This window comes from Trichosurus vulpecula, chromosome 7 (assembly GCF_011100635.1).
Source record: "Trichosurus vulpecula isolate mTriVul1 chromosome 7, mTriVul1.pri, whole genome shotgun sequence".
Classification (NCBI taxonomy): domain Eukaryota; kingdom Metazoa; phylum Chordata; class Mammalia; order Diprotodontia; family Phalangeridae; genus Trichosurus; species Trichosurus vulpecula.
The window spans coordinates 108,554,765-108,572,126 of NC_050579.1; the positions used below are offsets into that span (position 1 = coordinate 108,554,765).

The window sequence follows — 17,362 nt, forward strand, 5'->3', positions numbered from 1 at the left end:
TAAATCTAGGTTAATTTCTCTTATTATAATTTGTTAATTCTTTCCTCCTTCCTCATTATGGAAGTATGGATTCTAGTCCCCCATTAGCCATAATAATTTGTCAAACGATTTGGCTTCATTTTTCCTTACAACAGACTTTTTTCATGGCATTGGGAGAGGTGGCCTAGGGAGATGACTGAGGTCCTCTAAAGGTCTCAGATTCCACGATATTAGAATATACTTTAAGATGAAGAAGAGAAAGTAAAACTTAACTGGAAACAATAAACTCAAGCAGATAAGTGGATATAGATGAATATGTCGTTCCGAATCTGAATCAAGGAGGATAGCAAAGAGTAACTTCCATAGGAAGGGAGATCACTTAACATGAGTGTTTATAAATGCATCATTTGTCATACATAACAATCATTTCTATTTTTAAAGAATTTCTAATAATACGTTCTTCATTTTTGAAATGCGAGTTGAAAGAAAACTCAGACATACTCAGTTGAAGAAATTTATTTACTTTTTTCTATCAACAGAAATGACATAATTATAGACAAGTTTTGATACACAGGAAAACCCTTTTGTCCACTTTTTTTTTTTTTTTTGCTAAATGAAACAGCACAATAACTTTTTACACTTTTTTTTTTAAAACAATACACCGCTTTCTTGGGCTGAAGCAAATTGCAAGAACATATTGGTACTGGTATCTTACAGCTACTTACATTGTTTAAGAACAGCAATGGAGAAAAATAAGTTATTTAAATATTGATTTCATATACAGAAAGTGCAACATTGTTAATTGTTAATGTCACTTGCTTGACAGTTTTTGTTTCCCCTAAATATGACAAATGAGAATCAAGGTAACTTGGACCCAGAGTACAATCTTTTTTTCCCTTGCAAATGAGATGCCACCAGCATCGTGGTGAACTGACCTCTCCAGCTACACTTAGGGAAAGGAACTATTTTCCAATAAAGCAATCTTACAACTTCACCCAAACTTAGATTCGAGAAGGAGAACAGGGCATTGGCAAAATGTTATGTGTTAGCTAAATCATCTGGGAATGTAAACAGTATTTGGGACTGGCTCCCGCCAGACAACTTTTGAAGTTAAAGTTACACACAGTGGACACGTAACAAGTATCTGCCAGAGCCAGAACTTGCTCAGTAGGTTTCTTTTGTGCTTTCCAACAGTCAACAAGCTTAACTTTTGCTCAAGAATTGCACCCAACAGAGAATTAATTAAACCTCCCACCTGTCAGATGAAGTATATAGGCTGACCATTCAAACCTCAGCTGACAACCACACAGAAACTTAAGGCTTTTCGAGGATCAAGTTAAAAGTATAAAGCAAAAGGAGATCAAACATAAAAGAAATTATAAAACTACAGAAAAGCCAGGATTGAAAATACACATTTCCCAGATTATTTAAATTAGAAACTGCCCCTTCCCACCCCCCCACCCCCACTTCTTAAAATTATAGATGGTTCTTAGATTTGGTTCAAACCTCCCCTGCTTTCCCAATATAATCATCATTTCAAAGGCAAGGTGACACAGTCTAGCCTGACTCTGAAATGCTCAAAAGTTTATTTCTCCTGATTCTAGTAAATAAAATACCTACAGGGGGGCGGGGAGGGGGAAATTCAGTAATTCAGATCAAATTTCCTTCCCTGGGGTTTGTCAAATACAATTTATCATCTCTGATCCAGGTCTTACAGGGCTTCAAACTAAAGTGGCTTATAGAGAGCTTCCAAAGAGTGCCTTCTGTCTTATTTTTCCAATTGTTAAGAGAGGAAGAGAGTCCACTTCCCACCTCACATCTCATGATTTATCTCCTGAAATATTTTCAGATAATTTAGTCACACCAGCAACCCCCAACCTCTGGGCACCCAGTAAGCCATGTTTCCATAAAAATGAAGTGAGAGACATGAATGCAAGTGCTTAATTGGGATAAAACGACATGCTAATTAGGGTTAAGTATAAAGTTGACAGCTTTAACTGTTCTTAGGCTGTTTCTGAGCATCTCCTTTATATCAGATCTTGGAAAAGCTGAATATTACTGAGAAACAAATCAACGAACACAAAATGGCAACAAAAAATTAAGTCTAATATAGTCGTTACTTTGTTTTTAAAAAATTAAAGTCTTGCCACTGACCAAAGCATTCAGTCATGCCTAATTTTCCCATTAAAAAATGTCACCATAAAGATTCTCTCCTTTACCTCAAAAACCTGCTGGCAGTGATAGAATATAAAAAGATACTTTGGATGTAATGAAATAATTTTTCACGGGGAACTTTGTGCATAAATGAAAGCATTTGTAACTATCGACTAAGCAAAGCCCGGTGTCCGTCTAAAGTTATCAAAATTGTGACTGTGACATCTATTGTACAAATGAGTGCTTGTAATAAGAAGTTTAAAAAAGATGTTATTGGAGGGAGTAAAGCGTAACTCTACCTAATAGGTCAGTTCTTTGAATTCGGCATCTGCTAGAAAACAGGAGATTAAGCTGCAAAAAGATGGAACTTGTTAAAATATTTTACATCGGTTTGTGAATACATGTACAGATATGGCTAAAAATCATTTGTCTGACCCTCCATAAATGAAACTTTCTTTGAAATACAACAAGCATCCACAAAAGAAAAAGAGCAACTTCAAAAAAAATGCAACATAAACACCTTAACTCTCAAAAAAAAAAACCAACCTATGAACTCTTTTCTTTCTTTGAAACCTCTTCCTGAACAATTCAGTTTCTTAATGGCTTTTACAAAGATGACCTATGAGCAGATAAAATAAAGTCTGGAATGGCTGTGGTCATAATACCAAGTCGAGGCTGGAGTATGATCGACACGTTAACGATATTAAAAATGATTAAAATGAAAGGCAGTTACTGCACACACACACACACGCACACATATATACACACACAAGAAAAAAATATCTCTGTAAATTGCAGACATATTTACTGATTTTGTTAGTCTAACAACTGAAACCCAACATGAATGCTGTGCCTGAAAAGCAATCCTAAACACTGGCCATCTTAAAGTGAGACATTTAAAAAGCCAGTTTTTTGTTTTTGTCCAGAAACATCCCAGGATGTTAGATGGCAGTCTAAGCTGAAGATCAGGAAATATGATTACAGGTGACTGGACATTAGTTACGATACTGCTTAAGAGCTTACATTAAGGCAAATAAAAAGCTGATTGCTAGAAAGCAATTATTATAAAACAACTTGCTTTATCAAAGGGAAAAAAAAAACCAAACCAAAACAAGACTTTTCTTGTTCCTGGTGCCAGTCTCATTTAATTACCCATGAGTAACTGAAAATGAGCAATACTGTAAACTAACTCCAGAGTCTGTTACTTTGGCCTAGCTAAAACCTGTTTGGCTGCTCAGTACTATACAGAGCAACAGGAAGGAGAATGATGTTCCAATACATTGGGAAACCAGCTTAGCTCCCTCAAACAACTCACGGATTCTTATCCTACCCTAAAAAGACAGATTTGCAAATGACATCTGTCTCAGGTTTGCATGGTGGCTCCCATGAACTTCCAAAATGAAAATTCTTCTTTGACTTTCCTTTGGGGGATAAAGAGGATGGCCCTAGTTACTTGTCTTCACTGAGAAGAAAGTTTCCAGTTCTTGATAGAGCTTCCACTTGGCTGTGCTAGAGCCAGGCCCAAGGCTAGCCCTGCTCTTCTGGAGGCCATTTGTAGAAATTGCACAGGTATTATTAAGCACAGTGAAAGAAAGGGTAGTGGATATTAATGGGATGCCCACTTTCGGTTACATGGCTTCCGGGTTCAGGGGTGGTTTGAAGAGTCTGGCTGCCGTGACGAGCTTACTTATGTGTCTCTCCTCTGTGATGCCAACATCCTGAAGGCAAGTCTGTGACAGAGAAGGCACTTGGCTCAGTGTGTTGAATCCTGCTTCTGTGAGGATGCTGGTATACATGGGCAGACCAATGGAAATCAGCCAGTCAGAGACCGAGGTCACACATCCTGGGGAAAGGGGTTTTCTGCAGATTTCTGTGAGTCCTCCACTTGGGATCTAGAAAAAGAGAGAGGAGAATGCTGTGAATTCTTCACTGTACACATCACTCAGCAGTGGTCTCTTTCATTGTGATTTGTTACATCAAGCCTAAAGCTCTTCTTTGAGCCCATGCCATGCTTTTCAAAGACCCCAAAGTTTAGGATCATTTGCTCATGTCACATACAATTCTTCCACTGTCTTAATTTGTTGAAACTCACACCTATCATTACCTTGTATTTAAAAAAGAAGAGAAAAAAATTTTTTTTGATTAGGAGCAAAAACCAGACCTGCGATGTCACTGCTTTGGGGAACTTCTGGTGAGGAAATTCTTTTTACCAATGTAGATCAATCAGCACATACTCTGCAGCCTGTGGTACTAGAAGACTGACTAAGATCCTATGAGGTTAAATGACTTGAGCAGGATGACATGGCCAGTATGTGCCAGAGATAGCATCGAAACTCATCTCTTCCTAACTCTAAGGCCAGTTAATTATCCGCTATATCTAATTTAGCCTCAGTTGAGTACTTTATATACTTTATCTAAGTGCTTCCATATATATTATTTCCCTTGGAATGTGGAATGATCTCATGGAAATGGTATTGGGTGAGAAGTTGAAAGTAAGAGATCTGGCTTTTAGTTCCAGTTTTATCATTAACTAACCATACGATCTTGGACATATTTTTACTTCTTGGAGTCTCAGTTTCCTTAGTTTTAAAATGAAGGGTTAGATTCAATGATCTCTAAGGGCCTTTCTAGTTCTTACATGCTGTGAAACTCTGTGACCTTAGCAACCTTTATGATAAATAGGTATGACAGGTATTATTAATCTTTTTTTTAAACAGTTGCATCAGAGAAGGAGCCCTTTTGATTGCTGAGCCAATTTTCTTTCTATTAAAACCTCATACTGAGCTGGCACTAGGCAAAATTATAAATCAATGAACATTTTTTTCTAAATTAATTTCTTTTTATTTTTCAGCATTTGCTTTTCTAAGATTTTGAGTTCTAAATTTCCCCCTCTTCCTCCACTCCCCTCTTTGCAATCTGATATAGGCTATATATGTATGATCATATTAAACATATTTCTATATTAGTCATTGAATAAATAATTATTGAATGCTTCCTGCATGCAAGGGATGTAGGAGATACAAAGCAATTTAAGATACCACTTTCAAGGTGCTCCTAAAGAAAGTAAATTTTATTCATTCAGAGCCCAACCTACCATTCTGCATCATTTTTTCTCTTGGATAGCATCCCCTCCCTCTATTGTCTGCACACAGCAGGTACTTAATAATTAACTTGAATTAGCTGTTATTCTCTTTCTATACTCCCACCTATTAAAACCTGATTTCAGAAAGCATTTGCTTAAGTCATTCACACTAATGCATAAATAACCAATTCCTTAAAATACTACTTCCCTTAAGGACATCTCTACATTAGCAGGAGGCAAACACCCATAAATTTAATGTGGAACGTAAAGGATCAGCAACTTGAGGAAAGGATAGGGTTGGGTGGAAGAAGGGCATATATTAGGAATGGGAGGAATTGTTCCATGCGGGTGCCAACTCTTAAGGCTGGCCCTGCCTGTGTTTTTTATGATGGCATTTTAAAGGTAAATAGTGCTCTGTAAATGGCTCCAATTACAATTTGAAAGAGATGGCACTGAGGCTTCAAATGTCAAGACCAGCATAATGAATTAGTGTGCTATGTTTACCTCCAGATGATGGCATCGATCATCTTGGCAGCCATCACACTGGGGAAAGTATCTGGAATGGGATCAAAGGCCAGTTATGTGTTCTGACTGCCCAATTATACAGGTTTACTGTCTATCGCTGTTATCTTGTCTCACTGTGATCCTTGTGAGTCAACAATTTTCAAATTATGGTCTCTGCAGACCAAAATCAAGTCCTTTAGACTATTCTGTGGGTGGGATTATGGGATAGGACAAAATAAGATGTGTATAAAATGTTTTAAGTATACTTTCCATGACAAATTTGAATATACACTAAAAATAAGAGTATAAAAGTGTGCGTGTTTCTGTGTCTATGTCTGTATTGTTTATGTACATATATATATACATACATGTACATACACATACATACATATACACACACAGTCAGTTCTACTATAACATTTGTTCCAACACAATTGATATGTTAGGGAACAATCTGACTGTAATTTGTAATTTCAATTTTGTGTTAAGTTCAATAGCATCCTCCAGAATCGGCTAGAATGTAGAACACTGCACTGCTTCACCAAAACTCACAAGCAGCAAACCTTCCCATATCTACTTCTACAGGGAAACTTTAGGTCTTTTCCAAGGTATAATTCCACATTTAATGCATGTTTTCTGGTGCAGGAAGACCCATGGACTTTGCACCTGTGTACTGGATCCCCACCTATCTTCTGACTTGGTGGGGAAGGGGATGTCTTCTGCAGTTCTTCTTAGCCATCTATGAACCCATTTTTATAGTCATGAAATGAAGGTTGAGGTTACTTTGAAGACTCCTAAGACTGAAGGCATGGAGCCTAAGCTTACCGCCATCCGGTGCTGCTTCCTAAGGTTCTTCACTCGGATTTGGTCCATCTTCACAGCAGTCTCCTTCTCTGGTTGACCTAGATCTTCAGCATATCTCTGTACTAGAGCTTCAGGAATCCCACAACGGCCATGCTGTAACCCAAGGGAAAATAATTGCAAATTTGATGTTTTGGAGATTGCTATTAGGAAATGAATGTTTTCCTTATCTTTCAAATAACTTCATTTTCTAAGGAAATTCTTTAAAAAACTAAGCATCAAATACAATTTTCTTGTATTTTAAGAGTCATTGCACAGCACTCCAAACAAACTGATTCTCAAAGCACTGATTTGGACTTTCTGAGTGTGATTTCAGAAGGTTTTTAAACTTCATGAGAGTTATTGGTTAAAAAAAAAGAAAAAAATCACAAATACATTCTTAGGACTTGACATTTCAACTTTTCTATAATACTACTTGTTATAAAGCAAAAATAGGGTAAAGAAGGTTCCTTCTTGACTCTGTAAGTGAATTTCACTATTGAAATACTAAAAGGACTGTGTTATGGAATATTCTTTCCTCTAAGATGACCTGTTACATGGGCATACTGAAAATTAACAAGGCGGAGCAAGTATTAACCATGTGTCTCTTTATTAGTACAATCATTGATTTGGTGTTGCAATGAAACTGAAAGGTCATCTAGATCAGGACTGTCCAACCTTAGGTTTTTATTGAAACAATAGATAATATATTTTGATTTGCCATTTTAGTGAGAGCTCTGTGATAGCTCAGCTTCATTTACTAAAGCATTTATGTAAATTTCTACGCTTGTAGGCGGGGCACGTAAATTGTGCTCGCAGGCCACATTTTGGACAGCCCTGATCTAGACCAATTCTTTTATTAAAGATGAAGAAACTGAGGCCCTGAGTGGTCGAGAGGCTTACCCAGGATCACATAGGTCACACACGATGGCAGGAGTGGGATTTATAGAATCCGTACTTTTTGCATTGATGCTATTTTTAATATAGGGCCACATTTTGCATTCTTAGAGTTTCCAAAAGTCTTACTTTTTACAAATGTCCCTTGAGAGCAGGAGTTATTCAGTTTTTGCTCTTGTATCTCCAGTTCCTAGCCTGGCACACACTACCAGGCACATAACAGGGAATGTTTACTGAATGAAGTGTTACCTTTCTATGTATTTCTGTATCATACATGTAGCACTGGGGGAACTTCATATGAATTCTTTCTGCTCTTTTATTCTTACTTTACTGCCATAACCCTACAAAAGATTCTCAATACGCTTGAAAACAAATAATACCTGAACATGTGTATAGTGTGTTATATGCCTCTGTTATTTGATCCTTCTAATCATTTTGTGAAGTAGGGCAGGTAGGATTTATCCAGTTTTATAGATGAGAAACTAAGGCACAGAGAGGTTAAGCTTATATGAATAGTTAATGGCAAAGATGAAGCAAGGGCTCTATTTCCATTGCTCTCGGGAACTCCCCTCTAGCAAATGTTTGCACATCCTCTACAAGTTACATCGTTGGGGAGTTGTCTAGACTACCTTCTTTCAACACCAGCCGTCTTCCCTACAAAATCTAGCTGCCAAGGTAGGGTGAAGAAAGCCTTAGGCTCCCTTTACTTGGATGAACGGGTTGAATCAGAGCAGAAAGTTCTGATTTCAGCTGTTGAGACCCTTCCATTTAACAGAACTGTTTTCCTAATGAATTATTAACATTTCAGAATTCTGAGCACAGAGCGTGTATCCACGGACCACTGAGGTTTTCAAAGGATGATCAGATTTAAGTTGGGACTTTCATTCCCTGACTGACCTGGCTGCCCAATGTAGGGCAACCTGCATTTCAAAGAAAGTGAATGACAGATGGTGAACCTTCATACCTTATCAGAATATGGTTCCTCAGTGAGATCAATACCTTCGGCTTGCAACTTGTTCTCTACCAGCATGTCCATATCTACTCCTCTGGCACAGGAGATCTTCCTTGTCAAAGGAGGGCCCAGCTTGACTCCATGCTGTTGAATACTAGTGGATTCTGGGAGTTCAGACAGCCATGGTGGCCGTGTGGTTGGGGGGCTGCCAGGCTTTTGTTCTGGGGAAGACCTACAAACTGTTATTGTATGACAGTCACTAGGGCTGACAGGGCTATTCTTTTTAACTGGCAAACATGGTACATCTGGATTAGAGAAGGCACCACTATGGGCAACGGGTGCATGGTGTAGTCCATTAGTGAGGCGTTCTCTGCTCTTTTTGGCAGGAACAGGTGGAGGCTGTGAAGGAATTTTTGGCTGTGTTCTTGCCTCAGTGACCCTCTGATCCACTTCAACCCCTTCTTTGGTGACTGGAGGGTTATTTATTCCTTCAAGATTATGCCCTTTTTTGTGACCCTCTAGAGGAGTCCTTGTTAAAGTCTGTTTAACTGAGGCAGGCTGGGCTTCATAATTTTTAGGCAAACAAGGAATTGTCCCATGTGAAGAGATTGTGGATGGGCAGTCTGATGTCTTAGTTTTAATTTTCTGAGGATCAGAAAATCGCATGCTTTGGGTCAGTAGCAGTGGGTCTTGTATGGAAGAGACATCTGAGGGAGTTTTTGCCTTCAGGTTGCACAGAGTTGTCTTTTGGGGCACTTCTGGTACATTCTGAGGGGGCGCTTCTGTTTCCTTTTTAGGCACATCTTGTTTAGCATTAGGCTCTCCTTGAAGGTCATCCAGGGAATGGGACCTTGGCCAAGTCTCTGTGGCTTCAGTGCCCTCCAGGGTCTCACAGCTCCGACAGATGGAAACAGGTAGGCTTCTCCGGTTTGTCTTGGAGTTGGTCACATTTGGCTCACCACAGATGTCAGAAGTGTGAATGCTGATAAGCTGGGCTTCTTTCTCTCCCTCCTTCAAAGCTTCTATTGACTTAGTTAAAGGCAGTGTTGGGTAGTTGGCCAGCTGATTTCTGTTGAAATCCTTAAAGTGGGGATCTATGGTTGACTTAGTTGGCACAGTCTTCCGAGTTTTACCTGGGGGAAAAAAAACCTTAATATCAATTTTTTAAGCAGTTTTCACAATAACATATGCAAGTGTTCTAATATAATGATTATAATAACCTACATCTGTATAGAACCTTTAAAGGCTATAAAGTATTTTACTTATATTGGGTCATTTGATCTTACAACACTGGGAGGTAGATGCTATTATAATCTATATTTTACAGACAAGGAAACTGAAACTCAGGTCAAGTGACGTGAGCATATGAAACTTGAACTCAAGTCTTTCTGGTTTCTTTATGATCCTTGATAATGTGATTCCAATTTATTTTTCCAGGCTTATTGTACATTATAACCCAGCATGTGTTCTATGATCTAGCAAATTTCTCTTCTTGCTATTTATCACAAACAATACTCCATCTCCCATCTCTATGCTTTTGCCCATACTTGGAATGCAGTGTACTTCCCCACCCATCTCTTAGAATCCCTAGTTTCTATCAAAACTCAGCCAAGCACCACTTTATACATAAAATTTTCCTGATTACCCCAAAGCTGCTAATGTCACTTTCTTCTCACCCTCCACTCATTACCTTATACATTTATATCTTTAAATAGTGGTAGTTTTTCCTGATAGGATATAAGCTCTTTGAGGGCTTGATTTTTGATTTTTGTCTTCGTATACTTAGCACTCAGAATAGTGCTGGGCACAAAGTAGGTACTTAATAAATGCTTGTTGGTTGGTTTATTAATTTGTCTAACCTACTACTTTTGCCCTAGACGCAAATAAAATTTTTGCTTCTAGGAGTCCTTCAACTAAGAAATTTAAGTATTTTCCCTGAACCAAGTGTGGCATGAGATCGTACTTAGTTTCATTCTAGACAAGAGGTTCTTTACCTGGTGTCTCCCTTTTTAATCCTATATATTTTATTTTATGTATTTAAAAGCATTAGGCTCACCAGACTATCAAAGGGGTTGATGAAATAGAAAAAATTAAGAAGCCCCATTCTAGACTAATTCATGATGCTTTGCTAGGTCCATGATCTCCTCAATGTGGCTACTCCCTTTACTGATGCAGATTATAAGCCAACAACACTTTTTCATCCTGTGTAGTTCACATCCTTGTCTTTCTGTATAGTCTTTATGGGGGGTCCAGATTTTCTTGTAGTTCTTTTGAGGAGAGAAGGTGAATTAGTATCATTTGGGCTATCATCCCTCACTTTTTACTAGATAGCTCACCCGTCTCATTTTTCAGAGGCCATTCATGGCCCTGATGATGTCTTATGTTCCCTTTCACACACAAAACTTCATGGTTAACCCAATGTGGCCTTCTTCCACCCACTGTGCAGCTTTTCAATCATCAATGGAAAAGCCAACTTATGAAAGCCAACTCATAATAGAATGGGACAGTGGATAGAGCTCAGGAGCTGGAGGTAATCAATAAACCAACAAGCATTTATTAAGTACCTACTATGTGCCCAGCACTATTCTGAATGCTGGGTATACAAAGACAGCTTTGAATGAAGTGTTGCTGACTACAAGTCCATCTACTTGTCTTTGTAAGTTTTTATTTCATTCTAATTTCATGTGAATTGGTTTTGCATTTGTTTTATTTGAGGCATATATGAAAATTCTGTCTTTGCAGTGACTACTGCCTCCTTAAATGGACTGCAAGCTCAATCAGGGGAGTGACCATGTATAGTACTTTGTAATTCCTAGCAAACTTAGCATGATGTGACAGTAGGTACTCGATGATAATAATTAAAATGACTTACATTTCTAATGTGCCATATAGTATACAAAATACTTTTCTCATAATCTTACAAGGTAGGAAATTTAAGTATTATCTTTATTTTGCAGAAGAGGAAACTGGAGACGTTAAGTAACTGGTCTGAGGGTAAATGTTGCGCCTAGAATTCAAACCCCAAACTGGCATTCACTCCACTTGCCTGTGCTCCCAATCAATGAGCATTTGAATTAATGAACATGATTGCAACAGCATTTTAAAACACTCTCTAGAGAATTTTAACTTGTCTCCCAAGATTTAACTAAGAGGTGTGTGTGTACACAACTCAATGTGTAAATAATATCTTTTAATACTATCTCCTCACCTTAAGTGGGAGTTCACAAAAGAAAATGATTAGTAATGAGTTGCCTGTTGTTTCTTTGTCCAATAAATAACTCATATTAAATAAAAAGGAAGGGAGGAAAGGGGGAGGGGTTCACATTCTCTATCCTATGATTGCTTTTATTTTTTTTAGCCTTGCAAGAGCTTAATATTTGGAAGACACACTGCTTGTTTGAACCTGATGTATCATCACCTGGTAAATTGTTTTTCCTCCTGGTTCTAATAGCTCCCAACATTCCAATATTGGTGTGCATTGTATTTAAGAGGACGTATGAGACAATTAAGGTTCTACAGCTGCAAGTCTTTTGTGCTGTATATATTAGCCTGACTGAGCAGCCAGGAAGAAAAGACTGTGCAACAAGACTTACTAGAACAAGGGGGAAGTTTTAGTAAGGAAATGATCATCCTCTGACTAATAATGACTATGAAAATCTTTTTTTCTGATCAAGTTTAGTCTTTAAAGGAGGCAGACCCAGAGGCTCCTGAATGCGTCCATAGCAAGAGTCAGTAAACTATGGCATGAAGGTAAAAACCCTGGGCCTTGTGCTAAGCCTGGGTTTTGTATGTTTAAATACAAGAAATCTTTATTGAAAAAGTGAAAAGGCCATTCTGAGTTTGAGAGCCCTACAAAACCAGGTGGCAGGTCAGATTTGGCCTTCAGGCCAGTTTGCCCAACCCATGGTCTAAAGTGCTAGTTTTCCTATATTCTTCTCTGCATTACTGTCATTAATTAATATAAACATTTGGTTATTTTCCCCAGTGGGAGTCGTAAATGTGTTATAAAGTTTGATCAATGTTTGAATAAATAAGATGGGGTAATGCATGGTGTACTTCATCACCATCTGGACAAAGTTGGCAGGGAGAAGTTGAACATATTTGTAAATTTTAAATGTTCATTGTCCACAGTTTTTAAGTACCTTAGCTCTTTTTGTTTTTGTCTATATAATTTCAAAGCTCATTTTTCTGCAGATTTTCAATATGCTAAACAGATTCTCCTCTCACTTTCAATTCAATTCAAAGTTCCCAACCTTATGTGTCTCCTTCTGCCGCCACATCAAGCATAAAATACAATCTTGTCCCCCAAGGACAAGTTAGTGATTTACTAGCACCGTGGCATATGACTGGATGGACAAACTATAGAGCATGTTTATCAGTGTATATATCTTGGACCAATTCTGCAAACAGACAAGGAGCTGGGCTTAAACAGGAAGAGAATCAGGATGCATTGTCTTTGGGACATCTCAAAGGTTTTTTTTTAATGACCCTAATCTTCTCCCTAAAACAAAGATCTTTATTATATATTTAATATTCTTTAAGTTGAGGATCATCCAAAGGAGAGGAACAAAGTACATGTGAGCAAGCTACAACATACTACAAATAAAGAATTAATCATAAGAAGTAGGATAAAGGCTATCATCAAAAAATATGAGAAATGTATGATGAAAAAAACGGGCCAGTCGTATAATAAGGGCAAAGGATAATCAATAGACCAACTGGCGTGCTTCACTGGTATTCTTGTTACATTAAAGAGGAAAGGCCTCAGCATGTTGTATAGATTTCCTCATGTAATATTTATGGGAGGACATGGAGAGGTTGTGATTCACACAGCTGGTTGGAGAACCCACACTGAGGAGAGCACAGATCCCCTGGAATATTAGAAGGTATGAAACATAATATCCTAAGTAATTCAGCTAGGCTCCGAAAAAAGAGTAGAATAATTCCTTCTCATCAATATAATGTAACTAAAGTTGCAAAGAGGCAGTTTTATTTGATATGAAGATGAACATTATAATGTGAGCTAGACCATAGAGTGGACCGCCTTGAGAGGTAGAATAGTTCCCCTTCCCATTGGAGGTCTTCAAGCAAAGGCTATATGGAGATTTCTTGAGTATGTCATAGAAAATGCTATTCAGATATAGATCAGACTAAGTAGTTTTGAAGTCCATTCTCACTCCAAAATTCCACGACTGTAACAGCAGTTATGATAACTGAATACTAGTCCTTTCCTCGGTTGATTATCTACAAATTACGCTGTCTATATTCTATTTGTCCATAGTTGTTTACATGTTATCTCCCCCATCAGACCGTGAGCTATGTGAGTGAGAAGATAGAGACTGTTTTTTGCCTTCCTTTGTATCTTCGGCACTGGCACATAGTAGGTGCTTCAAAATGATTTAACTGGTTAGGACTGGCACTATGACATGAAATAGAAAGGCTCTAACTTTTGGCCAGTTTCTACCTATTCTTTACTCCTCAGCCATAGCTACCTTGCAAAGTTCACATTCTTACTCTTCCCCATCCCCATTCCCATTACATCCCCATCTCCCCCAGCATTTAATTGGTGCAACTGCACCAATGAAATCTCATCTCCTTTGAAACACTAAAGTATACTTCATCCATTTGCCACTCATTTCTTGTTCATAATAAATATTTCACCAGATTCTACCGGGTAACTGTGCCTTTTAATTCTACGAGGGAGTAAGCTTGAAATCTAAAACAAGCCAGGGTTGGGGAGTGGGGATGAGACCTTGGCCTATGATATCAGTATGAGAGCTCCTGGTATGAAAATTGCTTTCACTAACACAGAGTAGAGGGCTCAAGATGAGGGAGAGAGAAAGGATGATGTTTAAAGCAGTGATCCCGACAGGAACAGGAACTGAGAGTGAAGCGGCAAGAAAGTCAAGCATGAAGCAGTCTCGCCAGCCAAAGGACAGAAAAGTTGTCGGGTTGCTTGCGGAGAATTAAGCGCTGGTGATTCCCTTCGTCATTATTACCGTTGTCCAGGTTTTCACTGCCTTCATAGCAGCCCGAGTCTCTTGGGGAGCATCCACTCAGGCCTTGGCTGTCAATGAGAAGTTTCTCCTGAGATCCTGACTGGTCACTATTACCTAGAAAAAGTGGACAAAGATGCAGAAAAGTTAGAGAAAAATAAAGCAATCCCCTAAATCCTTATTTTTCCCTTGTACATATTATTTTGTGCTATAATCCTTAGGATTAGGGCTTTGGGGGAAGGGTTAATTACCATCCTTCAGAAAAAATAATGACTACATGGAATATTGAAGGTGAGACTGTGTCTTTTTTAAAATATTATACTTAGTAGAGAAACTAAAACACATTCACACTCTGGAGGCCTCAGATTTAGACTTTGCATGGAATAAATAAAGTGACTAAAAAAAGTTATCCTTAGAAGTTTGGGATATAAACTCTTTATTAGAATAAAAGTAAGGTGCTTGAGGGCAAGGGGCTGCTTCACTTTTGTATTTCTATCTGCAGTGTTTAGAGAAGTACCTGGTATATAGTAGGTGCTTAATAAATGCTTGTTAACTGATTGCTGATAATGTGGAAGTGGAAGGAGCCCTGCATTTGGCATCTGAGGGGCCTGACTTCAAATCCTGTCTTGATCACTCACAACCTGTGTGACCCTGGGAAAGACACTTCACCTCTCTCTGGACTTCAATTTCCTCTTCTGTGAAATGAAGGATTTGAACTAGATAACCTCCGAGATGTCTTCCAGCTCTAAAGATGGAACTGGTTTGAGTAGAGTATAAAAATCAGTGAAGGAGGGAAATTTACAGCATCGTGTTCCCAGGAAGCAAATTATTCTTCTCTGTTTTACCTGGTGACTTAAGTCACTGATGCCAGATTGTATTGTGTCCCTCCTCCACATCCTTTCCCCCCAACACTGATGTTTCTTAAAAAAATTAGGCTGTTACAAAATTCCAAAACAGAAGGCATCTGTACTAAGAGTTCACGTTGATCTAGAACTTTGCAGCTTGTAGGGATCTCATCTCATCTTATTCTCCCAACTCCGTGACATTGGTACAATTACAGCTCTACCATTGTCCTGGCTTTACAGATGAAGAAACCAAGGCTCAGGCTGGCTCACATAGCTAATTAAAGGAAGGGCCAGCACTCACTTGCTTGGAAGTCTTGCTTCTATCCACAAAACCACAGGTTTTTCCAATGACTCAAGAAACAGTCAAATTTCAAAGCTTACTTTCCAAGTATTAAGAGAAAGTATGAGGAGATGTTCATGTAGAAAATCAATCTTTACTAGAACTAAAGGAATGCTGTTGTTGTTGTTCAGTCATTTTACAGTCATGTCTGACACATTGTGACCTCATTTGGGGTTTTCTTGGCAAAGGTACCAAAGTGGTTTGCCATTTCCTTCTCCAGCTCGCTTTATAGATGAGGAAACTGAGGCAAACAAGGTTAAGTGATTTGCCCAGGGTCACAAAGCTAGTCAGGGCCTGAGACTAGCTTTAAACTTGTGAACATGGGTCTTCCTGACTCCAAGTTTTGCACTGGTGTTCCACACACCGAACATTAGCATTTGCTAAAATGATCATGAGTGTTTTTAATTCAATTTTTCAGACACATTTAGAGTTAAACCATTGGAAATTAGGTTGGCAAAAAACTGGCAAAGAATGAGTAATAAAAAGTTCACACCCACTGCATTTTGGCATGGGCTTTATATGATTAGTTTATTTTCTGTCTTTTTGCCTAGGCCTCCTATGGATGGGGTTTCCTGATGCCTTCAGCTATTAGAGCCTCACCTCTCCATATTCTATGGTCCAGCCATGTTGGCCTACCTCTTGTTTCTCCCACATGACACTCCATAATCCCCTATGCCATGACTGTCCCCCATGCCTGCAATGCTCTCCCACCTCACCTCTACCTCCATCTTCTTCAGGAGGCCTTTCCCTAGCTGCTAGTAACATCCCCTCTAAGGTTACCTTGTATCTACTGCATATGTATGTTATACAGAACTATATTCAAAGGTGTTGTCTCTCCCATTAGAATCCAACCTACCCAAGGGCAAAAACTACATTTGGTTTTTCTAAATGTTTGTGGAATGATATCTTCTACTCTGAGGAATATAGGCTGCTAGCGGGCAGGGGCTATTTGATTTTAGTTTTTAAATCTGGAGTGCTTGGCACATAGGAAATACCTTAAAATTACTTGTTGATTGACACTTTACCTTCCAAGTTCACTTAGCCTTGAGCCAACATAAACGCTGGTTTGTATACTCTAAATGCACACTAATTAATAAGTGAGACAGGGCCCAAGTATACTGAGTGGCTGGGAAAGGTTAACCTGGGATTAATCGTGTAGCTGATAACCCACACTCAGATAAAAGAATGATGAATGAATTCATTTTTTTAAAAAAATTAATTTTCACTGCAAATTTCAAATATTTCAGACTGGTGAGAACTCTCCCACCCCCACCCGAATATGGGAAGTCCTATGGACATCTGTTGGTCCTTAAATTGAAGGGGGAAAAAAAAGCATAATTTCTATTCAAATATCCCAATAGCAGTAGTAGAGTTACATGTGAAGATTAATAGCCTCTAACACTTATATGACACTTAAAAAGTCTGCAAAGTGCTTTCTATATGTATTATCTTATTTGATCCTCACAACACCCCTGTGAAGTGGGTCGTAGGAGCTATGATTACCTCCATTTTAGAGATGAGGAACCTGGGCAGAGAGGTTATACAATTTGTTTGCCTGAGACAGATGGAAGCCCCACACAGGCAACTGAGTTTACACACAAAATATGCTATTATATAGAGCAAATGCTTGGTCAAACAAAACAGAAACCAGTAATTCCTTTTCTTTACACACAATAATCAGTTGCAGGATGAACAGCTCTAATCCACATTCCTTTTATTTTTTTTTCCTTCAAAGAAATCCAGAAACCATCAATATGATGCCTATTTTCAGGT

General features: G+C 38.5%; 1 protein-coding gene across 2 annotated transcripts in view; it reads right to left on the reverse strand.

Moving 5' to 3' along the window:
* Positions 1 to 479: 479 nt before the first annotated feature.
* The window catches only part of SASH1 (SAM and SH3 domain containing 1), a 232,954-nt gene continuing 216,071 nt past the window's right edge, over positions 480 to 17,362 (reverse strand). For both annotated transcript variants that reach the window (XM_036765879.1, XM_036765878.1), the window contains 4 exons: positions 14,408 to 14,521; positions 8,421 to 9,541; positions 6,545 to 6,676; positions 480 to 4,025 (listed from right to left, as the gene is read on the reverse strand). In XM_036765879.1, coding sequence (XP_036621774.1) covers positions 3,762 to 4,025; positions 6,545 to 6,676; positions 8,421 to 9,541; positions 14,408 to 14,521 — 1,631 coding nt within the window. In that variant the 3' untranslated portion in view covers positions 480 to 3,761. The remainder of the gene's footprint in view (positions 4,026 to 6,544; positions 6,677 to 8,420; positions 9,542 to 14,407; positions 14,522 to 17,362) is intronic.